The following is a 22,498-nucleotide window of genomic DNA, read 5'->3' as shown; positions in this document are numbered from 1 at the left end:
CCATAAAATGTGGCAGAAGTGATATTCTAGGTGTCTGGAAGCTTCATATTTTATGTTCTGGAAGAAGTCAGCCACTACAGCACAATTTCTACTATCCTTGAGACCACCATGCTTTAAGAATGTAAAACTGTCCATGAAAAGGAACTGTGTGGAAATAAGGGATATGTATGACCAGTCTCCAGTTACATAAAGAGGCGTTGATTATAAGAGTGAAAATGCCATTTGGGGCAGTCCAGCCTTCACAGAAACCATGTGGGGTAGCCACTCTTGTGGAGGTGAACCATTTTCTGCAGCCTCTGCTCCAGTCAAAGAATTGTGAACAAATGACTTATGGATGTGGTTTTGAGCTGCTATCTTTTGGCACATAGGAGCAGCAGTGACTATAAGCTCTGATTTATTCCATTTTTCTCTGGATGAATTCTCTATGCTCTTATTTAACAAAACTTTCCACCTGTGACTATGAGCCATATCCCCCAACAAATGATAGACCATTTTTTCTCTCCACTTTCTCTACTTTCATCATCAATATTTTCCCTTTCTAGTAGATAATTCTTAGCATATAAATATACCTCTATTCTCCCATTACCTATACCTGTGTCCTTGGAGATATTAAGACTTACACACTTACATTACTAGACCAGATCTCTTGTTTGAACATCCATCTTTCTGCTTGCTGTATATCCTTTAGTATTCAGTAGATATCTAAAACTTAACATGTCCAGAGTCCCCTGGATGGCTCAGTTGGTTAAGCCTCTGACTCTTGATTTTGGCTGAGGTTGTGATCCCAGCATCATGGGATTGAGCACTCCCTCCCCACCCATGTCACATTCTGCACTGAGTATGGATCCTGCTTGAGACTCTCTCTCCCTCTCCCTCTCTCTCTCTCCCTCTCCCTCTTCCTCTCTCCCCTACTTTGTCTCTAAAATAAATAATAATAATGGGGCGCCTGGGTGGCGCAGTCGGTTAAGCGTCCGACTTCAGCCAGGTCACGATCTCGCGGTCCGTGAGTTCGAGCCCCGCGTCGGGCTCTGGGCTGATGGCTCGGAGCCTGGAGCCTGTTTCCGATTCTGTGTCTCCCTCTCTCTCTGCCCCTCGCCCGTTCATGCTCTGTCTCTCTCTGTCCCAAAAATAAATAAACGTTGAAAAAAACAATTTAAAATAAATAATAATAAATAAAACTTAACATGTCCAAACATAAACACCTTTCTCCTGAAATTGCTCAGTTTTTCTGCTCATTCTCTTTTGCCAAAACTTTTTTTTTATCCTTTAGTTCTCTCTTTCTTCTCCTTTATACTCAGCCAGTAAACCTATTAGTTCTACTTCTTACCACCTTCACACTTATCCAAGCCACTCTTCTCTAGACTGAAACAGTTTATCTCCTAACTAGTCTCTTTCCCTATATGGATCCCTAATGTCTACTCCATACCTAGCACTTAGAATGAACCTATAAAAAAAATAAGTCAGTTCATATTTCTTTCTGTTTAAAACACTAACATTTTCCCCTTTTCCCTTAGAAATAAAACCAAAGAACTTATAATGGCTTCTAAGGCCTTACATGTTCTGTCCCCACATTACTTCTGTGACAAATCTTACAATTTCCTCCCTAGCTTACTCTGCTGTAGCTACACTGTCTCCCTGCTGGTCCTCGATAAGCCTTACACACTCATCTTAGAAACTTTGAATTTAGTGTTTCCTTGGTCTAGAATGATTTTTACCCTGGTTTTCCATAGAGGAAAACAACGTATGAGCAAACACATCTAACTTTCTTTCAAATGTTATCTCAGCGAGTCTTTCTATTATCTTCCTATTTAAGATTGACTCTCCCCTCCCCACAGCAGCTTTCCTATCTATCTCCTCTACCTCACTCATTTTTCTGCACAACATACATCACGTGTGTGTGTGTGTGTGTGTGGCTTATTTATTTATTTTTTAAAGATTATTATTATTTTTTTTAATTTTTTTAATATTTATTTTTGAGAGAGAGAGAGAGACAGAGCATAAGCAGGGGAGGGGCAGAGGGAGAGGGAGACACAGAATCTAAAGCAGGCTCCAGGCTCTGAGCTGTCAGCACAGAGCCCGACGAGGGGCTCGAACTCATGGACCATGAGATCATGACCTGAGCCGAAGCTGGACGCTTAACCGACTGAGCCACCCAGGTGCCCCTGGCTTATTTATTTTATAATCAACAGACTTCATTAATTAGAATGCATCTACATGAAAGTAGGATTTCTTTTGGTTTGTTTGATCACTTCTGAATTCCTAGAATTAAAAATCATGCCTGATACAAAGAGGTGCACAGTAAGTATATAATGAACTAATGAACGAATACAATAAAACTGTCAGCATAAGGAAACTTCAGGGTATTTGATAAGAAACAAAAAGATCAAAATGTAGATGAAGCCACCTGAAATTTTAAAGATTTAAATCCTGTAGTAAGCCTTTTATTTTTCTGAAAAAAAAATTCGCATTGGTTTTGAAGATCTGATTACTGGTCTAAATTTGTTGACTGAATGTATAAGATACAGGCTTTACTTGGGAAGCTGTTTTCTCACAGAAGTAATTTTTCCTAACATTTTTTCTGACAATATTGGAAATGATTCATGATACATCATGTGTACGTTTGTTTTTTGTTTTGTGTGTGTGGAAGACATACCTTCATAGGCAACTAAACATAAAATCAGTATTTTTTAATATATGACCAGAAAATGCCTAAATCAAATTGTTATTTTTATTTATTTTTAAAGGATTTATTTATTTTGAATGGGGGAGAGTGACAGAGGGGAAGGGGCAGAGAGAGAGAGAGAATCCCAAGCAGGCTTCATGCTGTCCGCACAGTGTCCAATGTGGGGCTCCATCCCAGGAACTGTGAGACCATGACCTGAGCCAAAATCAAGAGTCGGATGCTTAACTGACTGAGCCACCCAAGTGCTCCTCAAATTGTTATTTTTTTTAAAAAATTAATATTTATTTATCTCTGAAGGAGAGGGAGGGGACAGAGAGAGAGAGGGAGACACAGAATCTGAAACAGGCTCCAGGCTCTGAGCTGTCAGCAGACAGCCCAATGCAGGGCTTGAACTCAAGAACCATGAGATCATGACCTGAGCTGAAGTCAGACACTTGGCCAACTGAACCACCCACATGTACCTCAAATTGTTATTTTAAGATAATTTTTAACAGTCTTATAACACCTCAAAACAAATTAATAGGGTTTTCATGGTAATTTTCCCATGACTTTTATAAAAGGATTTCAGTGATTTCAAGTTAGATAATGATTAAAGAAAAAAAATCCTTCCTTAATTAGCAGCCTTGACATGTCAAGTAGTTTTTAGAGCATATGATCAACAATTTTCACTATTGTACATATTAGTATGCGTTACAAGATGCTATATTATAGACTAGTGTCTAAATTATAAACAAAAACAATAGCAATATTATCATTATTAGATGGTTTTAAAGAGTTATTCTTCATCAGTGATTACACCCATAGGTTCTTGGTATTTTGCATACATTTTGTCTAACATTTTTAACCTTATTTATATGTATTACTAGTCCCATTTTATAGATGAGAAAAGTAGACACCAATTTTATGTAACTTGTCCAATATTATACATCTAATTAGTTACAGAATTAGGTCTGATTCTAAATCAAGTGTTTTGGGTACATCTTTACCATTTTGATCACATTTTCCAAATTACTAGTAATTCCTACTCCCCCCACCCCTTTATCATCTTATCTTGCTATATTGTGTTAATGTCTGTGAGCCTCCTGATCCCTTTTTTTTGAGCAAGATTCAAAATAAATTAAGTAGCCCAAAAAAGTGCTTTAGTGAATTAATGGCAGTATTAGATAGCCATTTAGTACATTAACAAAGTTAATGTACTCTGAAGTTTTTTGAACTGGCTTCTAGTAATTGTTAAATCTTGTAAGCTAGACTTCTAAAGAGATATGAATTCAAATTCAGTTGTCTTTCTGCATGTTTATATTTTTACAGTCTCCACCCCTCATCCCACTATTGTGATCAGATAGATTTTTTTTTTTTAATTTCAGCCGTTGTGTTTCTCAGTTCTTGAATTTTTATGTATATATTTTTGCTGTCTCTGTTCTAAGATTCCCATCTATTTATTCATTGTGACCATATTTTATCTTACTTAATTTAAACTACTTGTCACTGCTACTTTCAAAACTTTTCCTGCTAGTTATCTTATCCAATTTTCTCCTCCTTCACAGTGTCTAAAATCCATTATCTCTTGCTTGAATTACTATAATAGCCTCCTAATTATTCTTCTTGATTCCATTTTCACTCATGAACAATTTATTCTTCACAAAATAGCCAGAGTATTATTTTAAATAAAACAATAACACGTACTGTCTTACTTAAAGCCCTTCAATGGGATTCCATTGCATTTAACAAAATTAAACTCATTATTTGGTCTATAAGACCATACCTGTTCTATTACAAGGCTACCTTTTGATCCACATCACCTGCAAATCTTGCAAGTCTTTTTCTTTTTTTTCTTTTCTTGTTTAGTGAGAAACCAGTGGCCTCCGTCAGAACTGGATTTCTTTCTCCTTCTAGAACTCACAAAGCATGTTCCAGGTTTTGGGTTATTACACTAGCTAAAACTTTCTGGCAGAATAACACTTTAGCCATTATCATTACGCGGTTCATTCTTTCTTGACTAAGTTATTAATGAAAATATCATGTTCTCCAAAGCACTTCTTACTGCCTCATACTTCCTCATGTATTAGTCTATTTGTTTATGGTTTCCACCACTAGAACACAAGCACCAAGAGAGCAGTGGATATTCTTTTATTCACACTGTTGTATCTGCAAAGGATGAAAGAGTACTTAACATGTTGTAGGCACATAGTAAATAATTCCTGAATAAGATGATGGATGAGGGACTACCTCAATTAGTATAGAAAATCCTAGATATCTGTTTATAGGAAGAGACACTTCTAGCATTTCAAATTAGAAAAATTTGCCCAACTTTTCTTGTAAATGCCTAATGAACTGGAAAAGAGTTCTCCTGACAAGAATAACATAATAATTGGAAGATCACATTATGTGGGAAGAGAAAAATTTGGCTTGGAAACCCCAGGTACAACACTATGTGCATGAGGTAATGTTTCTTAATAAAGCTTGTGTTAAGACTGGAAGCCTCTCTCTAGTTGGTGCTCTAACAGTCTTCTTCTGAAAACAATTTCTGGGTATGAGTTTATAAAGCAAAAATAGACATAAACCTTAGGCTGAAGGGTGGAATTATCTGCTGTCTAACCAGGGACGTCAACTGTTACTGGACAGAGAACCATTCTGAACTCAGGTTTGGCAGCTTACTGCTCAAAAATTAATACTCAAGAGACAAATGATCGTGGGGGAAGGAAAAGTTGCTTTATTCAGGAAGCCAGCAACCTGGGAAGATGGGGGACTGACATCTAAAGACAGTCTTCCCAATCCAGGCAAAGCCAGAGGGTTTTCAAGGGGAAGGCCTGGGAAATGGTGGACGCTGAATGCAGGAGGAGCTGGTGCTCAGGTGGTTAATGATATGCCGACAAGACCCTGAACAGACCTACTGGCATTATTGGCAGCTATTTTCAAATGTGGTCAGGCCTTATCTTCTAGGAAACTCTGGTCATCTGTTCCTCAAGGCCAGATGTCTGTAAAATCTCAAGGAAAGTGGGTTAGTTCTGCTACAAACCAAGGGACTTAGGTCAGCAAGCAAGGGTGCATAAGCTTAAAGAAAGTTAACCCTTAGGACTGGTTGGAATGCTGCTACACATTCAGCCAGGGAATACTTGCTCCACTGGACAAGCATCTACTGCACTGTATGTGATCAATGTCCATTAGCAACTCCTGGTGACAGTGAGCAAACACTGAGATTGACTGTGGAATTGTCACTCTGCTTGATATTTGAAAACATTACTGAATATTTTGGATTGAATAAGCCATGTTCGGAGTTGTTAAATGATTGCAGGTAAGGGTAGTCTCAAGAGAAAAATAATGGATTTCTTCCTAGTAAGATCAGAAGGAGGTCAATGTGATTAAGTGGAATAATATGGCTCTATTTGTATCATAAACTACAAAGTTGGGTTAGGTAAAACATTCTTCAAATGTGTTTTCATGTGTTTGCTATCCACATAGTCACTCTCATGAGGACAACTTTCTGTAGGCCAGCAAGCATAATATGCAAGCTTTCTGAATTACTGACATGACCGACACATGTGATATTCTTCTATGATGTGTATTTTTTTCCTTTTTTACTCTGATTTGTCAGATTCTCTCTCAATACACTCATAATTTGGGGATTGTTTCACAATTTAGCAAATATTTATTTCCAGCCAACTATTCTTAATGCCATCATCTCACGTGTTTGAAATTAGTTGTATGTATCCCTGCCCCCATTTATTTATTTACTTTATTTATTTTTTAGTGTTTTTATTTATTTTTGAGACAGAGAGAGAGACAGAGCATGAGCAGGGGAGGGTCAGAGGGAGGGAGACACAGAATCGGAAGCATGCTCCAGGCTCTGAGCTGTCAGCACAGAGCCCGACACGGGGCTGGAACTTACAGACTGTGAGATCATGACCTGGGCTGCAGTCGGATGCTTAACCTACTGAACCACCCAGGCGCCCCTCCCTGCCCCCATTTAAACCCATTTAGTTTTGGTTTAAACCTAAGACTAAATCTTTGTTTAAGATCCATTGAATCATAACCTATAAAGCTTTAATATTATAACATTTATAATTGTAAGCATTAATTATTTATCTCATAGTTGACTATAACATAATTAACAATTATATTCTCAGATATGACAAAATAAAATTTACAGTCAAAGCTACAAGAAAGCAGAACATAGCTTTTAGCTAATATCTCAGAAGTTTGTTTTCTTATATGTTACAGTGATGTAGAAAGTATGGACTTTTTTCTTTTGAATACAAAGCACATGTATTGATCACAGGAAATTATAGATAGGTATAAGATGAAAATAAGGTAAGTTTATTGAAGCATTGAAAGTTGTAATATAGTGTTCTTATGAACATTTTATATGCAAAAATAAATTATTATTAACTCAGTTTTGCTGTGAGACTGAACCAGTGGTTTATTCAGCATAAAATACCATCCCAGAACTTAGTGACCTAAAATAACAATCATTTGTTATTATTCTCATGCCTAAGGGTTAGTCATGGCTCCTCTAATCTAGATTTGGCTCAGTTAATTTTGATTTAACTAATCTATGCATCTGAATGTGATGTAGTTTCAATTATAGGCTAGGCTTTGGAGGAAAAGCTTAGTTTGGGTAGCTGTATTCTAGGTATCTCATTCCTCCTGAGATCTGTAGGCTAGTTAGTTCTACAAGGTCTTTTTAAGAGAGCTTGTGTTATATAACTAACATCTCATTGACACAAACAAGCCACATGTTGCTGCGAAGGGGCAAAGAATTATGCTTTTCCCCCATAGGAAGTTACCACAAAGTTTCATGGTAAAGAGAATGGATTTAGAGAAAAATTGGGATCATTAATGCAATCTACCAGAGGGGGGAAAAGTAATAATGTACTTTGTACTATGTGATATGAAGAGAAAAATACCAATGAAGACATTTTGCAGTTTAAAAAGAAATTGAAGAAAAATATTGAAGTGAGATACAAATAAAAAACAAAAACAAAGATATATTGGTCTTCAGCTAGACACCAATAAATGCTGTCGAACGTGAAACATAGACAAACCATTATTATTGTTATTATTGTCAACAGTGTCATATAACACACCTGTAGGGAACAATTTTTCCTTCCTTCTTTATAAATGTAATTTTATTGGATACACAATATTCTGAGAAAAGAATATCTCATAATATATATTTTATTTTTTTGGATGGTTACGTTGTTCATACTTTTTTGCAGTCTTTTAAATTTTGTTTTGCTATGATAACTAACCATGTAATGAATGTCCTCATTTATGCATCTTTGCACACAACTCTCTTATTTTCTTAGGATCCAGCCTTAGAATTGGAATCACCCAGTGAACAGGTATATTGATGTGATATAAGTCTCCAAATATTATTGAGCTTGAAATACAGACAAGCGTTGCAAGATGGGAGAAATGAGCATAGTAAATGGAAAGCATCACTTCTTAGTGAAAATATGGATTAGAGTTGGGGAATAAGTAAACTTAAAAATGTCACATGTACTAAATTATAGACACTAAGCAGAAAATTTAAAACTGTGGTAGGCAAACACCTAACAGTTTTGTTTAGCAAAGTCAAAGAAACACGAGCTGGAAGACAACTTGAAAATTGTTGCAGTGGAAACAGGCATTAGGGGGCAATGAAGATAGGGAAAAAAGTTAAATAAACAATTAAAAATTTTAAAAACTCAGTAGTATTTATGACTTTCAAAATACAGTAATTTATTCCAAAAGAATTTAAATACCTTAGAAGTGCAAAATGCTGCTTGTAAAATTTAAGTTGTCCTTAGTTTTTGCCCATGGCAGCTGGGGATTAATACTAGGCTTAGAATGAAAGACAAAAAAGGAAGTTACCTTGTCCCTGTCAAAGTGATGTTGACTAGAATAATAATACTTTACATTCCTTGACATTGTTGGATCTTCTTAAAACAATTTATTTTCTTATTTGTTCCATATGACAATGCTATGGGGTGATGGCAATTTATGTCCATATTATAAATTTAAAAAGTCTATTTGGGTCAAGTCAATAAGCGTGTTACGTCAACAATCAGCAAGTATTTATCGAGTACCTATTGAGGCACTGTGCTAGATTAATTCACCTATCATCTAACCATCTAACGAGGAAGAATGGCATTAAACAAATAATATCAGGTAAACAATGAAGTAATACTCCACAGTCTGAGCACGTGAAAAAGGATCCTGGGATATTATGTAGAGCACCAGAAATCTGATTTTCTTGCCTTATACTCCGCTGCAACTTGCAGAGTGCAACAGACTGTATCTCAAACTTCTTTTTTAAACCAAAATATTCTAAAATGGTGCAACACTAGGAAATAGTATCAAAAGAGATTCTTGAGAATGTAGATTCCACTTTTATTTTGAATGTTTTTCAAATTCTTTGTTGTGTTCTAGTGTTACTAAAAATATAAATGTTTTAATTTCATTTTTAAAAAGGGAAAATTTAACACTAATTGGTTCCAGTTAATGCTAATTAATTAGTATCCAATTTAAATCCTAATTTAATACAGATTTAATCCTCAAATAATTAGTATGATACTATCACATCATCCTTTTCATTGTAAGGGAAAAATAAAGAGACTAAAGAGAACTGACTCAATACTTGTTTTACCATTTCATAGATTTGTTTTCTGCACTTGGTGAAAAACACTTCAAAATAAATATTCACATAAATATAAATTAATGTAAATGAGGTCAGTTTTCTTTAAATTTATGAATTATGAGAGACAAATAATTGGATATCTCTAGAATGATGGAAAAAAATGAAAGTTTGATTTAACATTTTAAAACATAATGGTGAACATTCCAATAAGTACATTTTCTTGTTAGGAGTGTAAGTCAATTTATCATATTACTTATCTGCATCCTTTGTCTCTAAATAATCCTTTTTTGTTGTTGAAGCATAATTGATTTCCAAAATCCTATTAGCTTCAGATGTACATCACAGTGATTTGATATTTTTATACATTATCAAATGATCCCCACATGAAGTGTTATTACCTTCTGTCACCAAAATTATCACAATATTTACTATAGTCTCTATATTGTACATTACACCCCTGTGACTTATTTATTTTATAACTGGAAGTTTATAGCTCTTAATCCCCTTTACATAATTTGCCTACTTTTCCCAAGCCCCTCCCCTCTGGTAATCACCGATTGGTTCTTTGTATATATGAGTCTGTTTCTGTTTTGTATGTTCTTTCTTTTTTTTTCTGGATTCCATGTGTTAGTAAACTCATATGGTATTTGTCTTTCTCTAACTTACCTCACTTAGCATAATATCCTCCATATCCATCCATGTTATTGCAAATGGCAATATTTCATTTCTTTTATGGTTGACTATATATACACACTTACACACACACCACTTCTTTACCCACTTGCCTAACAGTGGACATTTAGGTTGCTTCCATATCTTAGCTAATGTCAATAATGCTGCAGTGAACATGGTGTATCTGGGTCTTCAAATTGGTGTTTTTATTTTCTTTGGATAAATACCCACAAGTGGAATTGCTGGATCATATGGTTTGTTCTATTTTTAATTTTTTAAGTAACCTCCATCCTATTTTCACAGTGGCTGCACCAATTTATATTCCCACCAATAGTTTACAAATGTTCCCTTTTCTCTACATTCTCACCAACACGATATTTTTTTCTTTTTGATAACAGCCAATTTGACATTCGTGAGGTGATATCTCGTGATTTTGATTTGAATATCCCTGATGATTAGTAATGTTGAGCATATTCTTGTGTGCCTATGGGTCATGTGTATGTCTTCTTTGAAAAAGATGTCTATTCAGGTCCCCTGACCATTTTAAAATCCAGATGTTTGCTTTTTGAAATTAAGTTATATAAGTTCTTTATATATTTTGGACATTAACCTCTTATTGGATGTATTACTTGAAAATATCACTTCCCATTCAGTAGGTTAAGTTTTTATTGTGTTGGTGGTTTCCTTTGCTGCACAAAACCTTTTTAGTTTGATGTAGTTCCATCTGTTTATTTTAGCTGTTGTTACCCTTGCCTGAGGAAAGTGGTCCAAAAAATTACTGGTAAGACTAGTGTCAGAGATTACTACCTATGTTTTCTTCTAGGAGTGTTATGGTTTCAGGTCTTAAACATTCAAAACTTTAATCATTTGCGTGTATTTTTTGTGTGTGGTATAAGGTTCTGGTCCAGTTTCATTCTTTTCCATGTCACTGTCCAGTTTCCCAGCACCACTTATTGAAGAGACTTTTTCCCATTGTATATTCTTGCCTCTTTTGCTGTAGATAAATTGATCATATCCTAGGTTTATTTCTGGACTTTCTGTTCTATTGATAGGTGTGTGTGTGTGTGTGTGTGCACGTGTGTGTGTGTATGCACACTCGCATGTGCACCAGTATCATAGTGTTTTGATTACTATAGCTTTGTGGTATAGTTTAAAACTTGAGATCAAGATACCTGCAACTTTGTTTTCCTCAGGTTGCTTTGGTTATTTGGGGTCTTTTGTGGTCCCATACAAATTTTAGGATTCTTTGTTCTAGTTCTTTGAAAAATTCCATTGGTATTTTGATGGGAATTGCATTGAATCTGTAGTTTGCTTTGGGTGGTATGGACATTTTAATAATATTTGTTTTTCCAATCTATAAGCACAGAAATCCTTCAATTTATTTGTGTCATCTTTAATTTCTTTCATCAGTATTTCATAGTTTCCAGAGTGTAGGTCTTTCACTTCCTTAGTTAAATTTATTCTTGGGTGTTTTATTCATTTTGATGCAATTGTAATTGGGATTGTTTTCTTAATTTCTGTTTCTGGTAGCTCATTATTGGTATATAGAAATGTTTCAAATTTCTGTATGTTGTATCTGTAACTTTACTGAACTCATTGATAAGTTCTACACTTTTGATGGAAGTCTTGAGGGTTTTCTGTTGTGTTATCTGCAAATAGTGACCATTTTATTTCTTCCTTTCCTACTTGGAAGACTTCTACTTTTTTCCTTTACCTGTTTAATTGTGCTGGCTAGGACTTCCAATACTATGTTAAATAAAAGTGGCCAGAATGGGCATCCTTGTCGTGTTCCCGATCTTAAAGGGAACACTTTAATTTATTCACCATTGAGTATGACGTGAGCTGTGGGTTTGTCACATGTGACCTTTATTATGTTGTTATGTTCCTTCTATATATACACTTTATTTCAAGTTTTTATCATAATGGATGATGGATTTTGTCACATGCATTGTCTGCATTGATTGGCATCATGATTTTTATCATTTGTTAATATGGTATATTACATTCATTGATTTGCAGGTGTTGAGTCATTCCTGCATCTCTGAAATAAATGTTACTGGATCATGGTGTATGATCTTTTTTAATATATTGTTGAATTTGTGTTGCTAACATATTGATGATAATTTTTACATCTCTATTCGTCAGGGATATAGAGTGTGTGTGTGTGTGTGTGTGTGTGTGTGTGTGTGTGTGTGTGTGTGTCTGGTTTTGGTGTTAGGGTAATTTTGGCCTCCTAAAAGGTTTTGAAGCATTCTTTCTGTTCATTTTTTAAAATAATATGAGAAAGATAGGTACTAACTCTTTAAATTTTTGGTAGATTTTACCTGTAAAGCTTTCTGGTCCTGGACCTGTTTTGGGGAAGTTTTTAAATCATTGATTTAATTTTGTTACTTGTAATTAATTGGTCTATTCATATTTTCTGTTTCTTCACAATTCAGTTTTAGATAGTTGTGTATTTCTAAGAAGTTATCCCTTTCTTTTAGGTTGATCAATTTATTGGAATATAATTTTATAGTATTTTCTTGCAATCCTTTGCATTTCTGTGATGTCATTTGTAACCTCTCCCCTTTAATTTCTAACTTTATATATTGACTCCTCTCTCTTTCTTGATGAGTCTGCCTAGAGTTTCATAATTTATCTTTTCAAAGGACCAGCTTTAAGTTTCATTGATCTTTTCTATTGTTTTATAAGTCCCTGTTTAATTTACTTTCACTCTGATCTTATTTGCTTCCTTCTACTAACTTTGTTCTTTATAGCACATTTAGCTCTAAAATTGGATTGTTTATTTGTGATTTTATTTCCTGAGGTAAGCCCTTATCACTATGAACTTCCCTCTTAAAACTGTTTTTGCAATGTCCCATAGACTTTGGAAAGTTGTCTTTCCATTTTCATTTATCTTAAATTGTTTTTTGATTTCCTCTGATTTCTTCATTTACCCACTGGTTGTTTAGTAGTATATTGTAGTTGTTTATCCTCCACATGTTTTTCTTATTCCAGTTTTTTTTCTCTTATAGTTGATTTCTAGTTTCATACTGTTATGGTCAAAAAAGTTGCCTGATAATGGTTTCAGTCTTCTTAAATTTACTGAGGTTTGTTTTGGGCCTAATATGTAATCTATCCTAAAGAATGTTCCATGTGTACTTGAAAAGAATGTGTATTCTACAATTTGTGGGTGGAATGTTCTATATATATATATATATATATATATATAGATATATATATATATCAGTTAATTTCATCTGGTCTAATGTGTTATTTAAGACCAATGTGTTTATTGGTTTTCTGTCTAGATCTATCTGTTGATGTAAGTGGGAAGTTAAAGTTCCCTATTATTATTGTATTACTGTAATTTCTCCCTTGATGTCTGTTAATATTTGCTTTATATATTTAGGTGCTTCTGTGTTAGTTGCATAAATATTTAAAAGTGGCATATCCTTTGGATTGACAACTTTACATTATGTAGTACCATTCTTTGTCTTTTGATACAGTCTGTTTTAAAGTCATTTTGTCTGATATAAATATTACTGTTCTATCTTTTGTTTCCTTTCCCATGGAATATATATATATTTTTTTCTTTCATAATTGAGTTTTTATTCATTGTTCTGAGGATCAGTACAGACAATTCAATTTGTACATAATTCTTAATGTACGTACCGAAAACCTAAAAAAACCATGTAGCTGTGGTTCTTTTCTCAAAGTTATTCCAGTGACCTTCCAGCTTAAAATTTGGAGGCAAATTTCCCTTAACAGTATATCAAGTACCGGTATCTTCAAATGTTGATATGCTGTTACACTGTTAAGTCCCATTAACTCACAATTTAATGTCATATACGCTACATACTCAAATTTTCAATCTCGCACAGCACATTAACAAAGTTACTAGGAAACTGGACTACCACGACCAAGATGTTACAGAATGCACAAAATTCTGACAGGGAGAGCCAAGATCAAGGAGTGGTTTTCTTTAGGAAACAATTCTACCAAAAACAACATGGGAATAGAAGTAATTTAAAATGTTCAAGACATATTAAATGCACGACTGACTCCAAATTGCCATTTAGTATGCTTGGTATTATAGGATATAAAAACTACCCCATCTATGGAATGTTAAGCTGACACCCAAGACGATCAAAGCCTCCCATATTCAATATCCCACTATTTTCTGGTTGTACCAAAAAATAAACAACCAGCAAATGATTTCACCTCTTAAAAAAAAGCATTTACACTTAAAAAATGGGATGAGGTGGGATTCCCTCCTTCTTAAAAATGTTTCTAGAGCTACTAAAAAACTTGCATTTACAAAATAGTTGATAAAAATATTCCTCTGGATTGTACAAGAAGGGAGACAGGGACCACTGGTAAGACATGGGATATGATACTAATCAGACTTGGCTTCTTTCTCTCCTGCTTCATCAGAGGCTGGACTCTCCTCGTTTTTAGTTTCTCCATTTTCTGCAGGTAAGTCTTCTTTTGTTTCTTGGTTAGCCACTTCAGCCTGTTTTCCCTTTGCTCCCCTTTTCCCCTTTGTTTGCACTTTTTTGTCTGAAGATTTCTCCTTTCCCGCCGCCTTTTTTGGCTTCGCTTCCACTTTTGCAGGAGCAGGTTTAGCTGACAACCTCGCCGACCTCCTCTTGGGCTCCTCCTTCGCCGCCCCCTCGGCGGAGCTGACCTTCCTCTTGGGCATCGTGGCGGCGGGGCGGGCGCGTGCCGGGTGCCTGCGGGCCGCCGCGCGCCGAGAGCCTTCGCGAAGCTGGGCTGCCTGGCCGCTACCGCTCCTCCCGCCGCCGGAGCTGCCGGAATATATTTTTTAAATCATTTTACTTGCTGTCTGTATGTGTCTTTAGTTCTGAAGTGAGTTTTTTGTAGGCAGTATATAAATGGGTCTTGCTTTTTATCCATTCAGCCACCTGAAGTCTTTTGCCATTTACATTGACAATAATTATTGATAGGTATGTACTCATTGCCATGTTGTTGATTGTTTTCTTGTTGCTTTTGTAATTCTCTATTCCTTTCTTTTTCTCTTGATCATTTCCCTTGGGGTTTGATTACTTTCTTTACTGTTATTTTTGGGTTTCTTTCCCTTTAATTTTGGGAATCTGTTGTAGGTTTTTGGCTTGTGGTTACTGTTAAGTTCACACATGTCTATCTATACCTATATAACCATCTATTTGAAGCTGATAGTCATTTAAGTCAAATATATTTTAAAGCATTATACTGTTCTCTCCCTTTCACCTTTATGTTTTTGACGTCATATTTTACATCTTCTTATTTTGTGCATCCCTTAGCTAATAATTATAGTTGATTTTATTATTTTTGTCTTTAACATTTATACTATCTTTAAATAATTGATTCATTGTTTTCCTATATATTTGTCTTACCAATGAGATTGTTTTGTTTTACAGATTATATTTAGTCATAATTTTTTCTTACCAATGAAGACCCTTTAATATTTCTTATAAACCCAGCTTAGTGGTGATGAACTCATTTAGCTTTTGCTAGTCAGGGAACTCTTTACCTCCTTTTCACTTTTGAAAGTTGTCCTTGGTAGGTAGAGTATCCTTGGTGATAATTTTTCTTCTTTTAGCACTTTAAATATATCCTGCCACTCCTTTCTGATCTGTAAAATTTCTACTGAAAAATCAGCTTAATAGCCTTATGGAGTTTTGGGGTGTGTGACTATTTGCTTGTTGGTTTTTTCTTATACTGCTTTTAAGACTTTCTATCTTTAACTTTTGCCATTTTAATTATAATATATTTTGGTGTGGATCTCTTTGAATTCATATTGATCAGGAATCTCATGTTTCCTAAATCTGGATGTTTGTTTCCTTCCCCAGGTGAGGGGAATTTTCAGCCATTATTTCTTCAAATAAATTTGCTACCCTTTTCTCTCTTCTCCTACTGGATCCATATAATGTAAATGTCAGTATATTTAGGTTATCCTAAAGACCCTAAACTAACTAACTTTCTTTTCTTTTCTTTTCTTTCTTTCTTTCTTTCTTTCTTTCTTTCTTTCTTTCTTTCTCCTTCCTTGCTTGTTTCCTTCCTTCCTTCCTTCCTTCCTTCCTTCCTTCCTTCCTTCCTTCCTTCTTGCTGTTATGATTGGGTAATTTCCACTATTCTTCTTCTGGATAACTGATCCATTCTTCTGTGTCTTTTAATCTGCTACTGAATATCTTCTAGTGTATTTTTCATTTGTTACTGAATTTTTCAGTTCTGATTGGTTCTTTACTATGCTTTTTTTTTTAACTCTTGGCTAAAGTTTTCACTCTCTTCCTCCATACTTCTCCCAAGTTTGGTGAGCTCTTTATAGCCATTGCTTTGCACTGTTTGTCAGGTCAAATACTTATCTCTATTTCATTAGAGTATTGGTGGGTTAGTTATCTGGTTCTTTCATTTGAAACATATTCCTCTATTTCATTTTTTTTGGCTTTTTGTGTTTGTTTTTATAAATTAGGTGGAACATCTACCTCTCTGTCTTGAAAGAGTGGCCTTATGTAAGAGCATTCCCTGTGTAGAATGTATATGTCTTGCTGCTTTGGCAGGCTGGCTGGGTCAATAGCAGGTGTGAGCCAGGGTATCCGTAGTAACAACACCTGAGGGTCATCTCGATGAGATGGCTGGAATTGGAGTACATATAGTCATGGGGCATCCAGGAATGTGCCACCTGGCAGAACAACTGGAGCTGGAGCAAGTGTGGGCTGGGGTTGGGGCAGGGATCCCAGGGTGTAAACACCTGGGCCATCTTGACAGGGTGGCTAAATTGGGCATAGGAAAGGGGGTGTCCTGGACTTCACTGTGCTAGTGGTGACTTGGAAATATGAATGGAAATGGAGTGGGCACAGGCTAGGAGGGACCCATGGTGTACCATGCTGGGGCTGTGTTGGCAGACTAGTTAGAATGGGTACAGGCTGTGAGGGGTGTTGGAAGTGTATCACCCTTGGATCACCTTGGCCAGACACCTGGGGCTGGAAAGGACAGTCACCAAGTGGATCCTGAGGCATGCTGTGCCATAGTGGCCTTGGTGGGATGACTGTGTTGAGGCCAGCATTTCCCAGCCCATGCCACACTGTATCCACCTTGGGTGGGGAAGCTGGAGGTGGTGTGGACCAGGGGTCTGAGATGGGTTGGGGCAATCCTAGCAGGCTGGCTAGAGTACAAGGACCTTGCTTCCACTCACACCATCAAGGTGGAGAGGGAAAATAAAAATTAGTGTTTGCCAGAACCTTCAATGATGGAGAGAATTCTATCAGTTCTCTACCAACTTGACAAATGCTCTAGGGTTAGTAAATGGATTTTTTTCACTTACAGTCTAATTTCTCTTAAAACCTTTCTCTTTTCACTTTGTCCCAGGGCAGGTGAATCTATATGCATGCTCCTCATCAGTATCCTTCCCTACTGCAAGTTGCTATGTTCTTGTTTTCATGCCCTCATCTTTCCTGCCTTTCTCCATCCAGTTCTATCATTTATTGTGCAGAAAGTGTATAATTAACCCTCCATTCCTTTTGAAATGGAATTACTCTATATGCAGGTGTAGATTTGGTGTATCTATGAGAGGAGGAGAGTTTAGGGGTTTCCTACATTGTCTTGTTGGACCACCTCTTCAATCCATCTTAAAAAGCAACACATTTTCTAAGAAGACTTGTTGCTGAATATGTACTTTAATTTACCATAAACATAAAGAACAAACATCATCATGGTAAATTTTATACAACTATTTTGTTTATATTGCAGCAAAATGTTGTGAGAAGTAAACAGAACCAAATCAGCCAAACAAAAATAGAAATATTTAACAAGTTTTTCTTTCCTCTCAATGATAAAAAAAAAGTTAGTTTATTTATAAAATGAATAATTATCAAGCATTTTTCAGGCACTTTGCTAAGCATCGGGAACTTACCAGGAACAAAATCTTTACCTCTGCTGTCCTAAAGCTATATTCCAATAGAACAGCCAGGTATTAAATATACACTCATACAAATAAGATATAATTAAAATTCTGTTGATAGTTCCATGAGTAAACATAGGAAACTATCAAATATTTTCAAACCTGACCCTGAATGGGTGAGAGTTAGGAAAGATTCCCTGGGAAAGTGACATTTCACTAAGGATTGAAAGAACAAGTAGGATTAACTCAGGTGAGTTATTTTTGAGGGAAAAGGAGGTAGCAGGCAGGTAGCATATGGATAGCATTTAAGGCATGAAATGTCATGTCCTGTAGAAGTATACTTTCTGAACTACTCTTCAACATTAAGCGTAAGGGTCAATCAATTTACCTTATTGACATTTCTACCATTGATTGTAATGTGTGTGTTATCTCTGTGAAGACAAGTCACAACTGAACACTGATATGGGAAAAAATGTCTAGAAGTATTTCCAGTTAACACAGTATTTATCCATGAAGCAGAGTAAACTTTCAAGGTCACTTTCCTTTCCTGACTAGTATATATAAATAATTGCCCCTTACACTCAGTTTCTGAAACTTTTAAACTCTTTTTTGCTCATTTGCTCATTGTCATCCTTGTCAGGTACCACTATATATTATACTTCATTTTACTTTTGTCTTTTTCATCAGAATATAAACTCCATGATTGTAGAGATGCTATCAAGTTTGTTCCTGGTATAATCTTAGCACCTAAAACTGACCAGACCATAGTGTTTAATAAACTGTTGACTAACTGAATGAATGAATAAATGAATGCGTTTACCACTTCGGAATTCATGAAGAATAGAAAAGTAATGGCATGACATGACTTAAAAGTATAATGGAAAATGAGTCCTAAAATATTATCCCTGTTCAACTATTCTTTCTAAAATTTCTGAGGGATAATACACTTTAACTAATGTATTGAAAACAATTATTGGGATAAAAATGTAATATGTGGTAATTTTATAGTAAGGTAGGAGGGATGAATAGGGGAGAAGGAACTGGTTTAAGTATCAGTTTGATTTTATAGTAGAGCTAGTTTGGAGACATAAAAAGTAGTATGATGACTAGAAAATCACAGCGCTATAATCTGAACAGAAAGCAGATGTTGTGTAATTGCAGCTGATTTAGCATGACAACAGTGGTGCCTTGTGTTCGTCCCTCAGCTGGACACAGCTGTTTTGCCTGCTGGACAGAACAGGCACGGGAATATTATTATTGCATATGAATTGCATTCTTTATTAGAGAACATAGATGCAGATAAATTAGAGGCCTTAACAGAAGGGACCATTTAACATAATTTATGTTTGACTCAAGCTTAGTATCCTATCCTTTCTGCTCACATTCACCCTCCACTCCTTCCCAGGTGGCATATTGAAGAACAAAAACAAAAATAAGTTCACATCCTAATGAAATTGTGTGAAGGATCAACACAAGTGATGAAATAAAATATAAACACATTTCAAAAGTGAAGAATTACTATGATGGGATTTTTTTTTTATTTAGGGAGATCTGGGGTTTGGATCTGTTGGCAGAAGAGAAATAATCTTTTTTTTCCAGCAATCGACTGGATATGACCAGAATTAGGAGTATCCCTAAACTACAATATTCTTTTGCATATAAAATTTATAAAGAGGAGAAAGGAGTCTCCTAGGGAAAAAGTTTTGAGACTGTGACCCATCATTCTCTTTAAAGATCAAAGACACAAAACCATATTACATGGTGAGGGGTGGTCTGCGTATAGAAGAGAACCATGAAATCCATCACCAAGATCTTAATAATTAGAGAAAAGACCTAGGGCCAATACAACACATGATGGATCTAGAACCAATGCTGAATTAATGGATATAAAACCAATACTGAATTAGTCTCTTAGATGGCATGTATTCTTTTGAAAAAAAATCTTATTAAACTCTTAATTTTAGGTTAATTTTAAATTTATCAAAAAATTGCAAAGACATTAGAGACATTTCATGTGTTGTGCACAGTTTCCCCTATCACTAATATTGTACTATGTACATTGTACATTTGTCAAATTAATGAACTAATCCTGACACATTGGCATTGGCTAAAGTCCCAACTTGATTTGCACTTATTAGTTTTTACCTAATGTCCTTTTACTGTTCTAGAATCTCATCCAGGATGCCATGTTATATCTTATTTACTTCTGTTTCCTTCATTACAGTATAAACTCCATGAGCGTAGGGATATTCTTAGGTTCGTTCCTGCTGTAATCTCAGCACCTAAAACTTACCAGACCATACTGCTCAATAAACTGTTGGCTGATTGAATGAATAAATAAATGTACTTATCACTTTTGGGGATGTATTTACCACCGGTATATTTTATAGAATGCTCTTCAATTTTTGTGTATCTGATGTTTTCCTCATGGTTAGACTATAGGTATGTATTTTTGGAATGAATACCTAAGAAGTAAAGTGCGGTTTTCATCATATAAAGGGTATATATGCTATTAGCATGACTTGTCACTGATGCTTTTAACTGTGAACATCTGGCTGAGTTAGTGTTTGTCAGAGGTCTCTACCATAAAGTTTCTTCCCCTCTTCTCTTCCATACTGTAATCATTAGAAAGAAACTATACATAGTCCACAATTAAGAGTTGAGAGTAATGCTGTACCTCCTTGAGGGGTGAGTATATACATGAATAATTTGGCATCTTCAAGCTAGAGACTTGTCTGTTCTCCCTTATTTATTTATTTACTCAATCATGGATTTATATCAATCTGCAATTGTGGATATTACTTTTATATTTTGAATTACTATCTAATACTACCTCATTTCTTTGATTTCCCAAATTGTTTCAGACTCAGTTATTGGGAGCTCTTCCAGGTGATTCTTGTGTTCATTTGACACAACTGGAAAATTTTTCTTTTTGAGTTCTTCCTTACAGTTCTAGAATCAGCAATTTTTCCAAAGGGTCCTGCTACCATGTATTGAAGAGTAATATTAGAAATCAAGACCTGGGCATTAGTCTTCTAGGCCTTCTCAGAGAACACAGCTAGGAAATATCTGTGAGTATGATAACCCATGTGTACAGACAAATGTGTTGATCTATCTACTACCTTAATCTAACCCTTAGTTCTCATTGATATCTTCAACTCTCATCTAGTACCGCATGTTCATTCTAATTTTCCCCTTTGTGTATATATAATTCCCCACTCTAAAAGGGAGACACTTTTGTTTCCCCCATCTTTCATTTACTTGTTTATTCCCAATATATTGGTACATATATTGGTATATATATACATACACACACACACATCCAATTTGTTATATAATTACAATATTTGTCAAAGTCTTCATTCCATTCTGGAATTCTCCAATTGCCTCATTTGTTGTTTTTTTAACTTGTATACATTGAGTTTAATTATTTGTAGTTTGAGGTCTATGGATTGTGGAAAATGCATACTGTTGTGTATCCACTAGTATAGTAGCATACATAGCAGTTTCATTACTGTAAAATGTTCCCTGTGCTTCACCTGTTCAATCCTCCCCCTGAACTCCCACACCCCTCAAAACTACTGATGTTTTCTACAGTCTCTATAGTTAGATCTTTTCCAGAACACCATAAAAATGGAATTTTTACATCACCTTTTCAAACTGGCTTCTTTCACTTAGAAACATGTATTTAAGATACACCCATTGCTTGATAACTCATTTCTTTTTATTGATAAATAGTATTCCACTGTATGGATCTGTCACAGTTTTTTTGTTGTTTTTAATCATTCACCTATTGAAGAACCTTCTTGGATGCTTCCAGTGAGTGGTGATTATGAATAAATCTGTTATAACATTCTCATACAAGTTTGCATGTAGACATAAATTTTTAAGTCAGTTGGGTAAATATTTGTCTTTAGTTTCTTTCTTGTAATATGACCTTGGAACCAGAGTAATACTTGCAACATAAAAAGACTTGGAAAGTCATTTTCTTTTTTCTAGTTTCTGAAAGCAATTGTATAGACTTGGTATTATGCCTTACTTAAATTCTTGGTAGAAATCACAAATGAAACCACCTTGTCTGATGTTTTCTTTTCTGCAATACTTATGTCTATTAATTTAATACATGTAGAGCTATTCAGGTTATCTATTTCTCCTTAAGTGAGTTTTAATACATTGTACTTTTAAGTAATCCCTTCATTTCATGAAAATGTTCATAGTTGTAGAGAAAAGTTATTCATAATACCCCCTTAATACCTTCTTAATGTTCATAAGATGAGTACTGTTACCCCTGTATTATTCCTGAGCCTGGCTAGAGGTTTATCACTTTTATTTGTCTATTTTTTAATTTTTTTTTTACTTTTGTCTACCATTGTAAGTTTAATTTTACACTTTTTATATAGTCCTAAGATGAAAGTTTAGGTTATTGATTTTTATATATTCTTTTCTAACATATACATTTAATTATGACTATATATAAGCACTGCTCTCAGTGGATCCCAAATATTTTGACACATTGTATTATTTTTATCTAATTCAGAATATTTTAAATCATCAGGGCACCTGGGAGCTCAGTCGGTTAAGTGTTTGACTTTGGCTTAGGTCATGATCTCACTGTCGGGGAATTTGAGTCTGGCATCAGGCT

General features: G+C 35.2%; 1 protein-coding gene across 1 annotated transcript; it reads right to left on the bottom strand.

The window, feature by feature from the left end:
• Window positions 1-13,548: 13,548 nt before the first annotated feature.
• On the bottom strand, window positions 13,549-14,769 carry LOC115512594 (non-histone chromosomal protein HMG-14). The gene has a single exon (XM_030313777.1). It carries the CDS (start codon window positions 14,656-14,658, stop codon window positions 14,353-14,355), a length of 306 nt encoding a protein of 101 aa, XP_030169637.1. The 5' UTR covers window positions 14,659-14,769; the 3' UTR covers window positions 13,549-14,352.
• Window positions 14,770-22,498: the final 7,729 nt, after the last annotated feature.

This window comes from Lynx canadensis, chromosome B1, assembly GCF_007474595.2.
Source record: "Lynx canadensis isolate LIC74 chromosome B1, mLynCan4.pri.v2, whole genome shotgun sequence".
NCBI lineage: Eukaryota > Metazoa > Chordata > Mammalia > Carnivora > Felidae > Lynx > Lynx canadensis.
This window is presented reverse-complemented; position numbering and strand designations above follow the sequence as displayed.

Coding starts and splice junctions, on each gene's coding strand:
- LOC115512594 (XM_030313777.1), bottom strand. CDS start 14,658: ATGCCCAAGAGGAAGGTCAGCTCCGCCGAGGGGGCGGCGAAGGAGGAG.